Source organism: Myiozetetes cayanensis, unplaced genomic scaffold (genome assembly GCF_022539395.1).
Source record: "Myiozetetes cayanensis isolate MyiCay16 unplaced genomic scaffold, myiCay2020 scf35, whole genome shotgun sequence".
Lineage (NCBI taxonomy): Eukaryota > Metazoa > Chordata > Aves > Passeriformes > Tyrannidae > Myiozetetes > Myiozetetes cayanensis.
In genome coordinates this window covers 1451399-1468345 of record NW_026087577.1, presented here as the reverse complement: position 1 = coordinate 1468345, position 16947 = coordinate 1451399, and the positions used below count along the sequence as shown (strand labels likewise).

At 54.6% G+C, this 16947-nt stretch overlaps 3 protein-coding genes across 3 annotated transcripts in view; all 3 read left to right on the top strand.

Moving 5' to 3' along the window:
- The window catches only part of SNX11 (sorting nexin 11), a 393545-nt gene that overhangs the window by 356935 nt on the left and 19663 nt on the right, over nucleotides 1-16947 (top strand). The window lies entirely within an intron of this gene.
- ATP5MC1 (ATP synthase membrane subunit c locus 1) lies at nucleotides 156-3734 on the top strand. The gene is made up of 5 exons (XM_050327992.1): nucleotides 156-250; nucleotides 1399-1446; nucleotides 2268-2345; nucleotides 2545-2720; nucleotides 3497-3734. The coding sequence occupies exons 2-5, from the start codon at nucleotides 1408-1410 to the stop codon at nucleotides 3609-3611; spliced, it is 408 nt and encodes a 135-aa protein (XP_050183949.1). The 5' UTR covers nucleotides 156-250; nucleotides 1399-1407; the 3' UTR covers nucleotides 3612-3734.
- On the top strand, nucleotides 6151-16770 carry UBE2Z (ubiquitin conjugating enzyme E2 Z). Its single transcript, XM_050327964.1, has 7 exons — nucleotides 6151-6488; nucleotides 8222-8294; nucleotides 9712-9899; nucleotides 11756-11867; nucleotides 12411-12523; nucleotides 12969-13059; nucleotides 14490-16770. Exons 1-7 carry the CDS (start codon nucleotides 6151-6153, stop codon nucleotides 14658-14660), a joined length of 1086 nt encoding a protein of 361 aa, XP_050183921.1. The 3' UTR covers nucleotides 14661-16770.

The window sequence follows — 16947 nt, the reverse complement described above, 5'->3', positions numbered from 1 at the left end:
AGCGCGCCGCCGACCCAGCCAGCCAATCGCCTCCCGCGCGGCCGCCCCCGCCCTCCCGCATCCGGGCACGGCGGGAAGCGGGGCCGGGAGGGCGGGGCCCGCCGGGGGCGCGGCCAATGAGGGGCGCGGGCGCGGGCGCGCGCGCGCGGCGGCAGCCAATGGGCGCGGAGGACGCCGGGGGGGACACGGCCAAGGTGACGCTCCCCCCTCAGAGCCGCCGCTGCCGCCGCCCCGAGCGGACCCCGCGCAGGTGGGACCCGCACCCGGGCCCGGGCCCGGCCCCGCCGCCACCAGGCCCGCCTCACGCGGTTCTGGGGCAGCTCGGGGCGCGGCCCGTGCTCGCTGGGGTCGTGCCCTTCGCTGAGCGGAGGGCGCGGTGGCGCCTTCGCTGCCCTTCCCCTCATGAGGGGCTCGGGGGGTTCGGGTGCGGCGGGGAGGGCGCGATGAGCAGCTCTGAGCCGGCCCGGGGAGGGCACCGAGCGGGGATTAGCGGGGAGGGACGGGGAACGGCTAGCTGGGGACGGCAGGGCCGAGGGGACAGCAGGGGACACGGAGGGGCCGGGGGAGACAAAGCCTCGGGGACAACCGGGGGACACACAGGGGGCGATGGGACAAAGCCTGGGGACACACAGGGGGCGATGGGACAAAGCCTCGGGGACACGGAGCGGTGGTGGGGACAAAGCCTTGGGGACAGCCAGGGACACAGGGGGCAGTGGGGCACAGCCTGGGGGACAGCGAGGGCACACGGAGCCACAGTGGGGACACAACCTTTGGGGACAAGGAACCTTTGGGAGCAGCCCAGGAAGGACACGGGGGGGTCGGTGAGGGCAAAGCCTCGGGGACAGCCAGGGGACATGGGGACAAAGTCTTGGTGACAGCAGGGGGGACACAGAGCTGTTCTGGGGACATGGAGCCATTCTGGGGACACGGAGCCATGGCCAGGACACAACCTTGGGGACATGGTGGGGGCAAAGCCTCGGGCACAGCTGGGGGGACACGGTGGGGTTGGTGAGGGCAAAGTCTCCATGACACTGGGGGGGGACACGGAGCCGTGGTGGGGACACAACCCTGGGGACACAGCCTTGGGGACAGAGGTGTGGTGGGGACACAACCTTGGGGACACAACCTTGGGGACAGAGGTGTGGTGGGGACACAACCTTGGGGACACAACCTTGGGGACAGAGGTCTGGTGGGGACACAACCTTGGGGACACAGCCTTGGGGACAGAGGTGTGGTGGGGACACAACCTTGGGGACGTGGAAGTGGGGGCAGAGCCTCAGGGACGGGGCAGCAGATGGACCTGAGGTCAGATGTGCGTCTGAGCCCGGAGGGGGTTGGCAGGTGCTGACAGTGCCAGGAGTCCCAGTTCCTTGTGTTTATTTTGTTTATTTGCCTTAGATTAACAAAATGCAGGCTCCCGTGGCACTTCTCAGCTCCCCGGCACTGGTGAGTGTCCTTTCCTTGCAGTGGGATGATGATTCTCAGTGGGGATACAGGGTGGGGAGGGATTTCTCCAAGATGCTGCCCTGGACACCCTGAGCTGAGGTGGGATCCTGTGGGTCTGGTTTGCCCTGGATTTAAGGAGGAAGGGAAACAAGGTGACCTCTGGTGACACCATGTAAATAGATGGGAGTGAGCTGCCAGGGCCTTCTCCCAAGATAAACTGAACTGATTTCCACAGAGGTACTCAATCACCCCTCTCTTTAAAGGGATGAATTAGAAAGGAAATGTATGGAAATGTGGTAATAATTAAATTGCAGGGGCAGATGTGACGCTGTGCTGCAGCCTGTGGTGTGTGGAATTGCTCATGGAGTTAATCCAAGTGGCTGAAATGGGAATATCATATTCCTTTATTTTTTTAGTCTTGTGTCATAGTTGATGTTTTCAGGAAATTTTCATACTTTTCATCATAAAGAGTTTTTCTGAGGGTTAGTGCAGATACATCCAATTACAGGAGCACTGATCTCTGCTCTGTGTGAGCAGGGACAGGACCCAGGGAACGGCTGGAGCTGTGTGAGGGAGGTTTGGACTGGATTTTGGGAAAGGTTCTTCCCCCAGAGGGTGGTGGGCACTGAACAGGCTCCCCAGGGTTTGGTCACAGCCCCAAGGCTGCCAGAGCTCCAGGAGGGTTTGGACAGCGCTCTGAGGGACAGGGTGGGATTGTTGGGGTGTCTGTGCAGGGCCAGGGGTGGGACTGGATGATCCTGTGTGTCGCTCCCAGCTCAGGGTATCCCACAATTCTCTAACTGTTGATTGTTTCCCTGCAGTTCCGATGCTGCTCCAGGGCTCTGGCCAGGCCCGTTTCAGTGTCTGTTTTCAGCAGGCCTGAGGCTCAGACTGCACAGGTGAGACTGAAGTGGGAAACTGCCTCTTGGTGTCCTTGCTCTACCTCCTGACTTCTGGTGAAGTTCATCCAGAGGGTGGCAAATACGGGGACGTGGCTTCGCTCCCAGCTCTGCCCTGCACCGAGCAGGGCTGAACCCCGAGCTTGTCTTATTGCTGGTACCAGCTCCCTGAGGCTGTTCCTCACCCCTGTCCCCACAGGCAGCTGCTGTACCCTCCCCACAGCTGCTCCGACGGGACTTCCAGACCAGCGCCGTGTCCCGGGACATCGACACGGCCGCCAAGTTCATCGGGGCCGGGGCTGCCACGGTGGGGGTGGCGGGATCAGGAGCGGGAATTGGGACCGTCTTCGGCAGCCTCATCATCGGCTACGCCAGGTGAGGAGCAGCCCAGCCTGCTCTGGGCTTGTCCCTTCCTGCCAGCACCAACTGGAAGGGATTAGGGGAGTTTTCTCTGGGATCTGTGTCCTGCTCTGCACGTGGAGTGTGTTTGACTGAAGCAACCCTTGGAATGTAAAATGGCTGTTATAACCCAAGAATCTATTAAAAAAAATCCATGAATCTATTTAAAAATCCATGAATCTATTAAAAAATCCATGACTATGAAATCTATGAATCTATTAAAGAAATCCATGAATCTATTAAATAAGTCCATCAATCTCTTAAAAAGTTTCCATGAGTCTATTAAGAAATTTCTATGAATCTGTATAAAAAATTTCCATGGATCTATTAAAAAAGTCCATGAATCTATTAAAAAAGATCCACTTATTTATTAACCCCCCCTTATATTATTGAAATAGCATTAATTTATTAAAATAAGAATCCATTATTCTCTTAAAATTATCCACTGTTCTTTTAAAGTTCCTCAATGGTTTGAATCCACCCTATAATTAATTCCAAAGGATTCTGCTGCCTCTGGAAGAAACGGAGCTCTAATTGGGAGCAGGAATTGTGGCTTGGTGCCACCAGCTGAAAGTGCCCCTGGGGGTTCAGCATCCCTAAAAGCAGGGCAGACCCTGGGTGTGGCATTCCAGGTGCTGCTCTGTGCTCCAAACCCCGCTGTGACAGAATCCCGGGAAAACGGGCTCTGCTTCGGCCGCTTCCTTCTCACCACGGGGCTTTCTCACTGTGCTCTGCTCCTTGTTCCCTGGCAGGAATCCCTCCCTCAAGCAGCAGCTCTTCTCCTATGCCATCCTGGGCTTTGCCCTGTCCGAGGCCATGGGGCTCTTCTGTTTGATGGTGGCATTCCTGATCCTCTTCGCGATGTGACAGCTCCCGGGCCGGCTGCGGCTCCCAGCGCTCCGTCCTCCGCCACTGGAGCCTCTTTCCATCACAGCGTTCCAGACTGACCATTAAAGAAAAGATTTCTCTAAATAAACTGGTGGCTTGGTTTTTGGTTTGGTTTTTTTTTTTTTTTTTTTTTTTTAAGATTCTGGTCCGGTGGTGGGGGAGTTTTTGGGGTGAGTCGATGGCTTTGGTTGAAGGGTGGGATATCCCAGGGGTGGGGTGAAGCAAAAGGGGAGCATGGGAGGGGACAAAAACTGAAACAGCTCAAACCTATTAAAATTCCCCAAAAGTGTTGCTCTTGTAAAGCAAATCTTGATGAGAGTAGGTTGGGATTGGATATTGGGGAGAAATCCTGTGAGGGGCTGGAATGGATTTCCCAGAGCAGCTGTGGCTGCCCCATCCCTGGAAGTGTCCAAGGCCAGGTTGGACGGGGCTTGGAGCACCCTGGGATAGTGGGAGGTGTCCCTGGGTGAGACTGGGTGAGGTTTAGGGTCCTTCCAACCCAAACCATTCCATGATTCTGTATTTTTTCCACAGTCTGTTGTTGGAAATGCCCCCCTTCTTTCAGCTGAAAGCAGCTGGAAAAGGTGCTGGGTACAAGGTGAGGGTGTTAATGGTGTTTGCAGAACTGAATTCCCAGGAAGTGCCCCCATCATGGGAATTTCCTTTTCCAGGAAGGGCTGGTCTCAAGGTCACACTGTTCACGTGCCTCCTTAAAGCAAAGTTTACCCAAGGAATCACAGCTGAGTGTGAGAATCCATTAATCTATTAAAAAAAAGAAATCCATTGCTCTGTTAATCCACTAAACTGCTAGAATAATCCATTATTCTATTAAAATAAGAGTAAATTCATAAAATAAAAAGCTGAGGGGTTGTTGCTTCTTTCTTTTTTTTGACCCCCAGCAGCTCCATACTCCAGCTGTTTTAGAGATTGGAGTGTATCAGGGAGGAGAAATACCCAAATCCACCCCAAATCCACCCCAAACCCTGGGCCTGGGGGTGAGGCAGCTGTGCCTTTAAGGAAGGGGAGCCTGGAGGGAGCTTGTCTCCTTATCTGCTTTAAGTAATTAAATTAATGCAGCTACTCCTTGTCCTTAAAGCCTCTGCAGAGTGGTGGTGACCTCCCCAGGGATGGGAACACCTCCCCGGGCACAGGAAGGGGGTACAGGAATGTAAAATTCTGCTTGGAATTGCTGCTGTGAGGAATCCCCTGCAAGGGGAAGGGGGTGAGGAGAATTTGAGTCAAAAAAAACCTCCAAGACTCGGAGGAAGGTGGCTCTGAAACCGGAAAGAAGTCGAGGGAAACTCAGCTGAGTCAGAGAGGAAAAATCCTCTGGATCCTGGGAATAACTGCATTAATCCTAAAGCAGGGATCCCGTGCTCTGGGAACCTTCCCAGGGTGTCGATAGGTTGTAGCTGCCCAGCACCCAGAACTTACTGCCCCGGGAAAACAACACTGTTACTGGGGCTGGCTGAGTTACATTTAAACTCCCTTACACCTACGGAACTGGAGAAACAGCTCCTTGGATCCCTGCAAAGCGAAAAGTGACCCTGGAATGGGAATTGCTCACCTAGCACTCGTTGCTGCTCATACCCGGGTGGTTCTGGGCAGCTCTGCAGGCTGTGGAGGAGTGGGATGGTCCTGCAGGGACCACGGGCACAGCTGCTGGGTTCCTATGAGCTGGACAAACAGCTTTTCCCCTCTCACACCCCTTTGATCCTGCTGTTTTCCATCCCTGAGGCTGCTGGGTTGGGATTTGAACCCTTGGGAGTCTCCTGATCCCACGGCTGCTCCTTGCCCAGAGCTCAAACCCTTCCCTGAGGTGTTTTCCCGGCCCATCTGTCACTGCAGACCCTTCCCAAAAACGGTCTCAGTCTCTTCTCCAAGTAACAGCATGAGAGGAGACAGCCTCAGCTTGCACCAGGGGAGGTTTAGGTTGGCTATTGGAAAAAATTCTTAATGGAAAGATCCTGGAGGGATCAAAAAACCTGCAGATGTGGCACCTGGGGACATGGGTTAGTGAACATGGCAGTGCTGGGGGAACGGCTGGACACAGTGATCCTAGAATCGTGGAATATCCTGTGCCGGGAGGGACCCACAGGGATCATCCAGTCCAGCTCCTGGGCCTGCCCAGGACATCCCAAAATCCCTCCCTGTCCCTGAGAGCATTGCCCAAGCGCTCCTTGAGCTCTGGCAGCCTTGTGGCCTTGACCACTGCCCTGGGGAGCAGAGACCTCAGAGGTCTTTTCCAACCTTAATGTTTCCATGACTCCACGATCCCACAAAGCCCCCCTTTCCCCCCAAAAAAACCCAAACCCCCAAACCCTCCTTTCTCCCTCCACCGCACCAGGGGGCGCCGTGCCAAGGGACCGCCACGGCTCGCAGCGAGGCGGCGCTGCGGGCGAGCCGCTCTGTCCCGCTCTCTCTGGCCCGCCGGGGGCGGGGGCGTGGGCGGTGCGGGGCCGCTCTGGCCGGGCGCCTCGCTGGTGCGGACCCGGAAGCGGCGCGGGCCGAGGCCGCAATGGCGGAGAGCCCGGCGGCCGAGGACGCGGCCCCGGCCCCGGCCGCGGTGCTGGGGGCGGCCGGCGGCGGGGGCAGCGCCTCCCCGAGCGCCGCCGGCTCGGCGGGCACCCCCGGCGTCTTCATCCCCGCCGAGCTCTGGGCGGCCGCGGGTTTCGGCGCCGCCGCCGCCGCCGCGCCCGGCACCGGCGTGGCCCCCGCGGGCGGCGGGGCCCCGATGGCGGCGGCGGCGGCGGCGGGGGCCGCGCTCCTCACGCACTCGGCCTTCTGGGACCCCACGGTCAGCGGGGACTGGGACAGCGAGAGGCCCAGCCCGGCCTGCCTGCTGCGGATCAAGCGGTGAGCGGGGCCGGGCACGGGGGGGAACCGGGGCCGGGACCCGCCGGGCACGGAGCGAGGCCCGCATGCGGAGGGGGCGTTCGGCTCGTCCCCTCGGGGGGGTAACGGTCCCCTTGGGCCGCACCGGACCGTCACCGGCCGGCCTGGAGAGCCGGGATCGCCTCCCGGTGTCCCCGGGCTTCCCTGGGAACGGATCCCGGTCTCTCCCTGTGACCGGTGCTTCCCTGGGAACGGATCCCGGTCCCTCCGTGTGTCCCAGGGCTCTCCAGGGCACGCACCACCATGCCCTGGAATCACAGAATCCCACACTGCTTTGGGTTGGAAGGGACCTTAAAGCCCATCCAGTGTCACCCCTGAAATGGGCAGGGACACCTCCCACTGTCCCAGGTTGCTCCAATTCCCGTCCAACCCGGCCTGGGATGTCCCGGCATTCCTGGCCGGGAATCTCCTCTCGCAGTTGTCTGGGTGAGGGTGGATCTCACCCCTGCCAGCCCGGGGGTCCCTCTGTGCCGTCCCCTGGGGTCTCTGTCAGCTGCCCTGGGGGGTTTGACAGCAGAGCTGCCAATCCTGCCCTCGGCATCCCTGGCAGCTCCTGGGAGGTGCCGCGAAATTTGGGAACAGATTTGTTTGATTCGCTGGTGACCGAGTTGAAATATTCACCCCAAACCTGCCCTTTGCCCTCCTCCTTCGTGCCAGTTCCCACCCGTGGGGCTGCCCTGACCCTTCCAGGGATCCCCTTTGCCAGGAGGAGCAGGAAGGTCTGGTGTTGTTGGAGACGCTGGCGCTGATTCAACAAGTCCTTCCTCTTCCCTCAGAGCAGGAATTGCTGCCTGCCAGGCTCTTGCTCATCCTTGTTCTGGAGCTTGGATAATGTCTCCCAAAGATGGCTCCAGATTTTTGGGCAGTTTCCAACCCAAAGCAGGCAGGGAGGGGAGGGGAGAGGCTTCTCCTGCTCTCTCACCCTCCTCACCTTGAGAGCTCCCCGAGCTCTGGGCGCTTCCCGAGTGGGAAGGAAGGTCAAGTGGGAGCTTGTCCTGAAGCTCAGCACACCTCTGATTACAGGAGAGAGGCTTGGGGTGATGGAATTCAGCAGTTTGTCTGTCAACTGCACGGAGTTGTAGGTGATTAGTTGGGTTTTGGTTCATTTTGGGCTGAGTTCTTGGAGAAAGGGGGCTGTTGGGTTTGGGTTGGGGGGAGTGTTGCACCCTGACTGCTTTGGGACCTGCTGCCTGCTCCATTAACCCCAAATTGATCAGAGCAAAACATTCCAGAAGTGGTTGAGTCATGGTTTGGGAAAACAAATGACTGAGCATAGAAAGGGATCCTGTACATAGTCTGGGTGTGAAGAGGGAAAACCTCAGGAGGGAGAGGTTATCCCTTAAATAACAAACCTCACCTCACAGGACTTGAAAACAACTCCCTGGGGGGGATTTCTGGCTGGAGTTTTCCATGCTGGAGGTGATGTGTGGTAAAACACGAGGTGTGAGTTAATCAAGGTGTGCTCTGGTGTCTCGGCTGCTGGTTCATTGAATGCTGCTCCAGAAATGCCTCCATTATTTTGGGGGATAAACTGAAGGAACTCATCCAGAAAACTGTCAGTCTGCTTACAAATGACAAGTTTCCACCCTGGAAGTCTGTCCCTTTGCATCTGTGTGGGGATTTGTCACCCAGAACCATGGAGGGTTGCTGAACACCAGGGGACATCCTGGCTCATTCCTCTTTCCTCTCCTCAGGGATATCATGTCCATCTACAAGGAACCACCCCCAGGAATGTTTGTTGTGCCTGATCCCCACGACATGACCAAGGTAAGAGGTCTGGAGCTGGTTCAGCATCCCTGTGTGCTGCTGGCCATGGCTGCTGGGAGGGATTCCTGAGTGGAATATCCCCCTGATGCTCTGGGAGGAGTCGGGGTGAGCCTTGGGAGAGCACAGGGCTCCAGGTTTCCTGGTGACCTTGGGATGGGATGCATTAAAATGGGAGGAGGCTCCCAAGGAATCGGGCTCTGTGCAGAGATGCCATCCCAGTGGGCTGAGGAGATTCCATGGATGATCCAGCTCTGCTTTGGTGGACACTGGGGGTGCTGATCCAGCTTGTTTCATCCCACTGATGGAAAACTGGTGGCTGTGGGGGGGCTTCTCAGAGAAGCTGGAAATCAGAAAGGGCTGGAGTGTCTGTAATCTGCCTCTGGAGCCTGGCACTGTGGACTGCTGGGAGCTGGCAGGGAAACGTGGAAACTCTGGAGCTGCCTGCCAGGGTCCCACAGGTTCCTCTGGGCCTCAGCCTCCCTCTCCTGCCCTCATTCTTCCCCTCCAGCCTCTCAGGGTTCTCCAGAACTGGGAATTCCTGGTCATGCCAGTGAGCTGGGAGGCAGGAGTTGCTCAAACCTCTTGGGAAGAGGAGCATTGCCGTGGATCCTGGGGGAGCAGAGCTTCCTTAGGAGCCCAGAGGGAGTAGATTTCCTGGGATACAGTCTGGGATCTTGGAGGGTAATTAGGGAGAATAGGGTCTTAATTTCAGATGCTGGCAGAGGAAGTCGAGTGATTGGTTTTAACAAGACCAAATCAGCAGGAGAACAGAAAGCTGAGGAGTGCTCTAGTTTGGGCAGAAATTCTGAATTTTTTTTTCTTTCTAAAATTAGATTATTTTTTTTTTCATATTTGAAATATTTCTGGTGGATTTTTTTAAGCCCAGCTTACCACCTGAACTGTGGTTCTGTCTGGTTTGAAATGGAGAGACCTGGGCTTACCCTCACAGTGTGGGCAGCAGGGTGAGGGGGGATTCCACCTTTCTGCCTTCTAGAGAGACCTGAGAGCCCCTCCCAGTGCCTAAAGGGGCTCCAGGAGAGCTGGGGAGGGACTGGGGACGAGGGATGGAGGGACAGGACAAGGGGAATGGGTTTAATCTGAAAGAGGGTTGGTTTAGGTGGGATATTGGGAAGGAATTCCTCCCTTGGGAGGGTGGGGAGGGACAGAGCGGGAGTGGAGTGGGACGATGTGGTTGGGACACTGCAGAAGTGGTTGGGACACTGGAATGGGACAGTATGGACAGTGGAGAGGGACATTGTGGAAGTGGTTGGGACAATATGGTGTGGGACAACGTGGACAGCAGTGTGGGACATGCTGGCAGTGGTTGGGACACACTGGAAGTGGTTGGGAAGCCGTGGCAGCGGTTGGGAAGCCGTGGCAGTGGAAGTGGAGCGCAAGACGGGCTTTTGTTTTGCAGATTCATGCATTGATCACAGGCCCATTTGACACGCCTTATGAAGGGGGTTTCTTCTTGTTCCTGTTTCGCTGTCCTCCAGATTATCCCATCCACCCACCCCGGGTCAAACTGATGACAACGGGAAATAACACAGTGAGGTTTAACCCCAACTTCTACCGCAATGGGAAAGTCTGCCTGAGTATTCTGGGGTAAGAGGAGACTTTGGCTGTTTTCCTGGGAGATCAGGAGGTGGCTGCGGGCTCTGTTCCACCTCGTGCTTCCCTCTCTGCCCGTTGTGCCCTGGTCTTGCCGCCAGACTTGTGCTTGGATGCATCTTTATGCTTCTGTGAAGTCGTGTGCAGAATCAGAGTCATAAAGCAGCACAAATTCCTCTCCTGAAATAAGGGTTTAACTTGCCTTTGAAAGCACCTGAGAATGGAGAGAGTGAAGCACAAAATTCTGTGGATTTTGCTGCTTTTTCTCCTGCTTCCCCTCGCAAACCCTCAGACCAAGCACTGCACGTCCTCTGCTTTTGCACTTTCCAGCCTGGTCCTTGATGTTGTTTAAATGTAGGGGTTTGTGGGTTTAATTTCCTCTCTCCATATGGGCTTAAAAATAAATAAATAAATAAATAAAATCAGAAAAAGGTTGCCAGGAATTTCCTTGAGAGCCATTTGACTGCTCTGGGCTTCCACCTCCACTGAGACTGTGGGGCTGAGCTGTGGGTGGGATGAGTTAAAAGCACAGCTCCTGTGCTGCCTGTTCCAACAGGCTCCAATCCTGCAAATCCTTGTTCCTCACCTGCTTGGGTTTTAAACAAGGGAAGGTCCTGGCTGAATGAAGAGTTTCTCGGAGAAACTGTGGCTGCTCCATCCCTGGAAGTGTCCAAGGCCAGGTTGGGTGGAACTTGGAGCAGCCTGGGCTGGTGGAAGGTGTCCCTGCCCATGGCAGGGGGTGGGATGAGATGGAGCTTTAAGGTCTCTTCCCACCCAAACCATTCCATGAGAAGGGGCAGCAGCAGCTGGAATTGCCACAGGGATTTGATGAGCCACCAGGAACCTGAGCCCTGGTGTGGCTGTAAAACTGCCTTTGCTGGGATGGTTTCAGCAGTGCTGTGGACGTGCCACAGAGCTGGTCCCAGTAGCTGATGGATACAGACAGGGAGGTGTATCCTGCTGGGAAACACCTCCCTCAGTGTAGGAGCCTTCCTGAGGCAGGAGCGGGATGCCAACCCCTGCCAGTCCCTGGATGTGCAGGGCATGCCCCTGTCTGGGAGGCCTGCATGCCCAGCAGCTCCCACTCAGCTGCCTTGTTGCTCCTGCAATTGGAGCTGCAGCAGGGAAGGTAAATTATTGAAGAGTGAACAAAGAGCCTTGGCCTGAGCAGGGATGGGAAGCGCAGAGGGAGCTGCGAATAAAAGGATTTAGGAAGAGGATATGTGGGTCAGCACATCCTTGCTGAGCTCACAGGGAGGCAGGTCTGGAGCTGGGATATTAAGGGCAAGCAGCAGAACAGCTTTTTCTGCTAATGCTGTTCAGTGCAAAGGTTTTTGCTGCCCTGTGTGTGGAACAAGCACCTTGTTCCTGTGAGCTCGTGCTTTTGGGGCAGTGCTTGTGCTGAGGGTCTGCACTGCTGCAGGACTGGTGGGGCTTGTCTGAGTCTGGAAAATCAGCTTTGAGTCCGGAAAATCAGATTTCCGTTCTTAGGGGCTGTTATTTCTGACCTTGGACAGTGCTGGGAGCTCGTGTTGCTCCAGGCTGTGGAGTGGGGTGACAACCATAGCCTCAGAATTCCCTGTTACTTCCCTGTGATTCCTGTGTCTGTTAGTGGAGTGAGGTTTATCAGCCTTGTGGTGCTCAAGCTCAAATACTCATTTAGCTGGGAGAATAAGCTACTTGGACCCTGCAGACTTTCTCAATGTCCGGTGCTGTTCTACCTGTGGCAGCTCTTTCTTCTCCTGTCAGGTCCAGGTGTGGTTTCTGAGCTATGCTGGTGGAGGGATGGTGCTCCCTGAGCCAGTCCTGCCTGGTTAATTAACTGCTGCTTTTCTGTTTTGCTGCCCCAGCACCTGGACCGGGCCTGCCTGGAGCCCAGCTCAGAGCATCTCCTCAGTCCTCATCTCCATCCAGTCGCTGATGACCGAGAACCCTTATCACAACGAGCCCGGCTTCGAGCAGGTGAGACTGAGCCGGAGCTTCCCTCCCCTCCTCGCTCCTGGTGGCAAATCCCCTGCTGGAATTGGGATGAGAATTGGTGATGAGGCTTGGCTCTTTCCCAAGAGCTGGAGGGGGAGTTAGAAGCCAGCTCTGAACCAGAGGCTGCTGAGCTCACCTGAGTGTGAGGGAAGGGAAGAACACGAGGCACTCGAGGAGCTGCTGGGGAAATGGGATGGCTCTTCCTTTCCCTGCCACACCACTCCTGGAGTGGCTCCCTTGGGACGTACTGTCCTGCAGGAACCAAACTGCTCAGGTTTTCCTGGTCTCCTGGAGGGAGGCAGCTTTCTGTGCTGACTTCTTCACTCGCCTTGTCTCCACACCGTGCGAGCCCAGGGCTCTGGAGACACATCAAACCCTGCCAGCTCCTGTGTAAATCAGCTCAGCACACACCGAGCAGACAGAGCTGCCGTGGGTTCATGCACCAGTGCAGCTTGTCAGGCCCAGGAGGGAGAGATGAAGAGCCACTGCAGAGGTTTGGGCTCACTGGCCCCATTCTGTTGGCAGGAGAGGCACCCCGGGGACAGCAAGAACTACAACGAGTGCATTCGGCACGAGACCATCCGCGTGGCAGTGTGTGACATGCTGGAAGGGAAGTGTCCCTGTCCCGAGCCATTAAGGTATGGAAAGGAAGGATGTGGGGAAGCGGGATAAACTGTTCCTGGGATCCTGAGAGCTGCTCTGGCTGGCCCAGCCGAGAGCCGTTTTGCCCCCTGCAGTGGGTGGCTGGTCCCTGTGGTGCCCAGAGCTGTGCCTGGACAAAGGCCGTGTTAATGAGCACAATGGCTGCATCCTCTGACGTGTGTTTGGCAATAAATGGGCCTTGTCTTCTGGGGGACAAAAATCCTGGAGGGAGGAGGGCACAGCTGTTGTGGAAACACGTGCAGCATCCCTTCAGCTGCAGTGATCTGCAGTCCTTTGGCTCTGTCCTGCCTGTCTGTGCCCCTCTTAGGGACACACACAGGGTGTCCCAGACAGCTCCATGAACTGGAATTAGTGGGATGGGGTGACCCTGGGTGATGTGAGTGTTGTTGTGTTGATTGTTTGCCCTCTCCTTGCGCTCAGGGGTGTAATGGAGAAGTCCTTCATGGAATATTACGACTTCTATGAAGGGGTGTGTAAAGAGAGGCTGTACCTCCAAGGACAAACGATGCAGGTGAGTGCCAGACAGTTCTCTTGGTGAGAGATGAACTCCACTGCAGCATTTTCCTGCTGGGTCACTGGTAGAGTTTCTCTTTTTCTGAGGCTCCTTTGCTCAGACAGCAGTGGGAACTTCTCTCTGCCACTCCTTGTTCTGTCAGAGGTGGAGAGTGGCTGAGGGAGGAACAGGGACGATACAACAGACAGATCCTGACAGGAGGAATCCAGGAGCTCCTTTCTGCAGGGAAGGAGACTTTACAGACCAGATTGCCAAGCTGTTTGCATATGAACAGATGTGTCTTCCTCCCTCATCCACCACCTCTCCTCTGACTCATTGAGAAATCCCACTGCTAAGAAAAGATGGAGGTGGTTGATTTAATGATCTTGTGTCTCCGAGCGCTTTTTGCCCTCTCAGTGCTGTGTCATTCATAAACTGAAAGTGCTCCCAAAGCAGGAGAGTTATGTTTGGAGTGAGAAGCTCCCATGAGGAGTGCCTGTGCTTGGCTTCCAGCTGCAGGGAGTAGTGAACTGAGGGTGTGGAGAAGTTTGGTGACACTGGAGGATTGTCTGGTGTGGGCCACTCTGGTTTTTCCTTGGAGGAGCTCCGGGCTCTCTCCAGGCTTTGTGAGGATCACGGAGCTGTGCTCAGTTCCCAGAGGTGATGGTGCCATGCCTGGTTTTCTGATCACTTGTAAATAGTAGCACAGGAAGCCTGAAAACAAGGTGCTGGAGAGATGATATCATTGTTTTCATTCCTATTTGAAATGAAGTCACCCCAGGCTCAGTATCAGTTGAGTCCTTGCCAGATGTGCTGTTTTGTTAATTCTGGAGCCACATGTTGGCTTGTACCAAAGATTCCCATCAGATAGGACAGCACAACCCCCCCCCCACCTCATCCAGCCTTGGCAACGTGTCTTTGACCTGGGATGGGGTTGAAAGCAGCAAATGTTAAATAACCTTCAAAGACTTTGTGCCTCTGACTTGGCTACAGCTCAGCTGGGGCCTTGATTTCAGGTGGGAATAGTGATGCTTTGCATTTGGACGGGGCCTGTAGCACTAATTTGACACGTGGTGAAGTCTTTGACCTCTAGATTTTAGAGCCTTTGGTTTGTAATGTTTTCCCTGGACCAAATCTTTGAAACAATTTACTTCCCTGGGGCTGGCAGTCGAAATTCAACCTGTGTCTGCTCGGCCTTCCTTTCATGTGGTTTGAAGTTTTGCTTGGGTTTGTAACATTTCCCAAACAGAAAACATCAAAAAAAATTAAAAACATTTTAAAAAATTAAAATGTCATCACCTCTGCCACGACAGGGAGAAGTTAAGGGGCCTCTCCCCCCTGAGATGGGATTTTACCCCGAGTTCTTGGGGTTTATGCACCATTACTACCCAGCCCTTGCCAGAGGGGAATGGGCTGCATTAAGAGGCTTATCCCTGGTTTTCTTTCAGGACCCTTTCGGTGAAAAGCGAGGCCACTTTGACTACCAGTCCCTCTTGGTGCGTTTGCAAGGAATCCGGCAGAAGGTGCAGGAGAAACACCAGCAGGAGAACCCGGAGATAGACTCTGAGAGCAGCTCCTCCGAGACAGAGACAGACACGCAGGGCTGCTCCAAAGCTTAGAGCCTCGGGCCTGCTCTGCCTGCACGCCCTGACAGACTCCACAACCAAACCACTGCCAGAGCAGGGGGCACGGGGGACTCCTCCTGCCTCCCTGCGCTGCTCTGGTGGGAAACGCTGACTGAGGAGACTTCACGTAGACAAAGCCGAGCTTGTGACAGGCTACTCGTACAAGGTACTTCCTGCGCTAGAAAGCCGGAGCATGTGGCATCAGGTTATTTTTCTTTTGGAAACACCTACACTGGTTGTTTGAGGTTTCTTTTTTTTTTTTTTTCCTCCCCTCCATTTGATTAAAGAATGAGATCTAGACTGCAAACCCTTGACAGCTTTTCTGTTCCTAGACAGTGAGCCCTTCCCCTGAACGTGGAGCTGTGGCTGGGGAAGCGCTTTGATGAGTCCAGGGTGTGTCCAGGTGAAACCTGGGAGAGGTGGAGCCTCTCTGCTCCGTGGAGCCCAGCTACCTGATGTCTTTCTTCTAGGCAGACCAAAGATAAAGAGCAGTGGTGGAGTTTGGGCTCCTTTCTGAAAGCTTTACTCAAGCCCCGGGTGACTTTTGAACTCCGGGTGCAAAGGGGCAGATGGAAAGTGGAAGCTGCAGGGATCCGTAAGTGGAGTGCAGGTGTGTCCATCCTGGCGTTTTTGGGGAAGGGAGGATGAGGGAACCACTGGTCAGAGATGGGGGGAGCACTTATAAACCAGTCTAGTTTGTGCATTATTTTTTTAAGATTTTGATTTGAATTTAGCGTTCTGGAAGCGTTTCATTCGTGTTTCCTCACCTGAAGTTCTCTGCTTTCCACCTCTCCAGTCAGCGTCACATGTTATTTTCCTCCCATCTTCCTCCCTCCCTGCTGCTCCCTTGGTCCATCAGATGGAAATGCTGGAGTAAGGGGCAACTCCTGGCTGGCGTTTTTTGGAGGTGGACGCCTTGTTACGGACAAATTCCTTTGCCAAACTTGGCTGAGTGTTGGAAGCCTTGAACACTTGAGCGGATCTGAGTGTTTCAAAGAGCAGGTTTATCCTGTGAGTGAAGGCCACCCTCTTGGAGAGGTGTCTGCTGGCTGTGCCATTCCCTCCGACGTGTTCAGTGGGTGGAGATGAGAAACCCACTTCCTCCAGGTAACTGAGCCTGGGGAGGATTGATTGGAGCAGAGTTTTGTTGATAAGAGCTTATGATCTTTTTTTTTTTTAATTTTTAATTATTTTGATGGGAGCTTTGATAGAAAGCTAAGCATGAAGTTGCACATTGTCCTGGGCCCTCTCCCAGTTTCCTTAAACACCTTCCCACCAGTCTGGCCCCGTTGCAGATTCCTGGTGGTGGTGGGAGAACTTCCAACACCAGCACAGCGAGGCAATGCCCCGTGTGCCATGGGATTATTCCCAGCCTTTGTGATTTATCTCAACCCTCAGAGCCCTCAGAACCCTGCACTCTGCCAGGCTGAAAGGTGGAAACATTTCGGAATTAAGGTGTTGTTTAACAACTGGAGAAATTTGGTTTTCCTCCTTGAGCAAACTCCCCTGGGTCACGATTTAGACTCAAAATCTTCCCTGCAGGGAAAGCTGAGCTGCCACAGGACTCGCTGAGCAGGGGGTAAAGGAAGTGGGGTTCACCGTGGGATGAGCTGTGGGTCTCCTGAGAGGTCTGTCACCACCTCCTCAACCCCACTGTAAATGTCACGTTGTTTGTCGCCCTTCGGTAGCGTCGTGGGTGGAGCTGTGGCTCTGCTGCCTCCCCGGGGCAGGGCTGGCTCTGAACTCGTGTGTGGTGCATGTGGTGTGACCATCACCCATCCAAGGAAACGAGAAAATGCCTTATTGTGGACACTACTCACCCACCTCGCATGTGGCTGTAAGAGAAGTATTAGTTTTCTAGCTCTGACGTTCTGTCCTGCCATTTCTGAATGTCTCCATTTCCAAGTGACAATCCTCAATGACTGCTCTAGGCAGAGATGTTTTAGCAACAGATTTTTAGACCTAATTGAGTTGAAAATATATGCACAAGAGTCACTCTAAGATACCTTGTTTATATACTATTGTACATAAGATTCTTTTTTTTTTTTTTCCTTTTTTTTTTCTTTTCTTTTTTTTTTGTGCAATAAAGTTTGTTTTGGCAGAATGGAGCCTGTGGTAATTCCTTAGTGGAACAACAACCAACCAACCAGCAACTCCTTCACAGAGTGGAGAGCTACCCAACAGCTTCCCCACTTCTTTAGCCAGAATCCCATTTGCATCCTTTAAGACTCCAGATACTTTTCCTCTTGCTGTGACATTTAGTTTCCAGGAGCAAGTGGCA

Bases quoted from the DNA above. Each gene is read 5' to 3' on its own strand.
- ATP5MC1 (XM_050327992.1), top strand. From the start codon at position 1,408: ATGCAGGCTCCCGTGGCACTTCTCAGCTCCCCGGCACTG. The intron at 1,447-2,267 runs GTGAGTGTCCTT...GTTTCCCTGCAG, and splicing joins TTCTCAGCTCCCCGGCACTG to TTCCGATGCTGCTCCAGGGC. The intron at 2,346-2,544 runs GTGAGACTGAAG...CTGTCCCCACAG, and splicing joins CTGAGGCTCAGACTGCACAG to GCAGCTGCTGTACCCTCCCC.
- UBE2Z (XM_050327964.1), top strand. From the start codon at position 6,151: ATGGCGGAGAGCCCGGCGGCCGAGGACGCGGCCCCGGCCCCGGCCGCG. The intron at 6,489-8,221 runs GTGAGCGGGGCC...TCCTCTCCTCAG, and splicing joins TGCCTGCTGCGGATCAAGCG to GGATATCATGTCCATCTACA. The intron at 11,868-12,410 runs GTGAGACTGAGC...TTCTGTTGGCAG, and splicing joins ACGAGCCCGGCTTCGAGCAG to GAGAGGCACCCCGGGGACAG.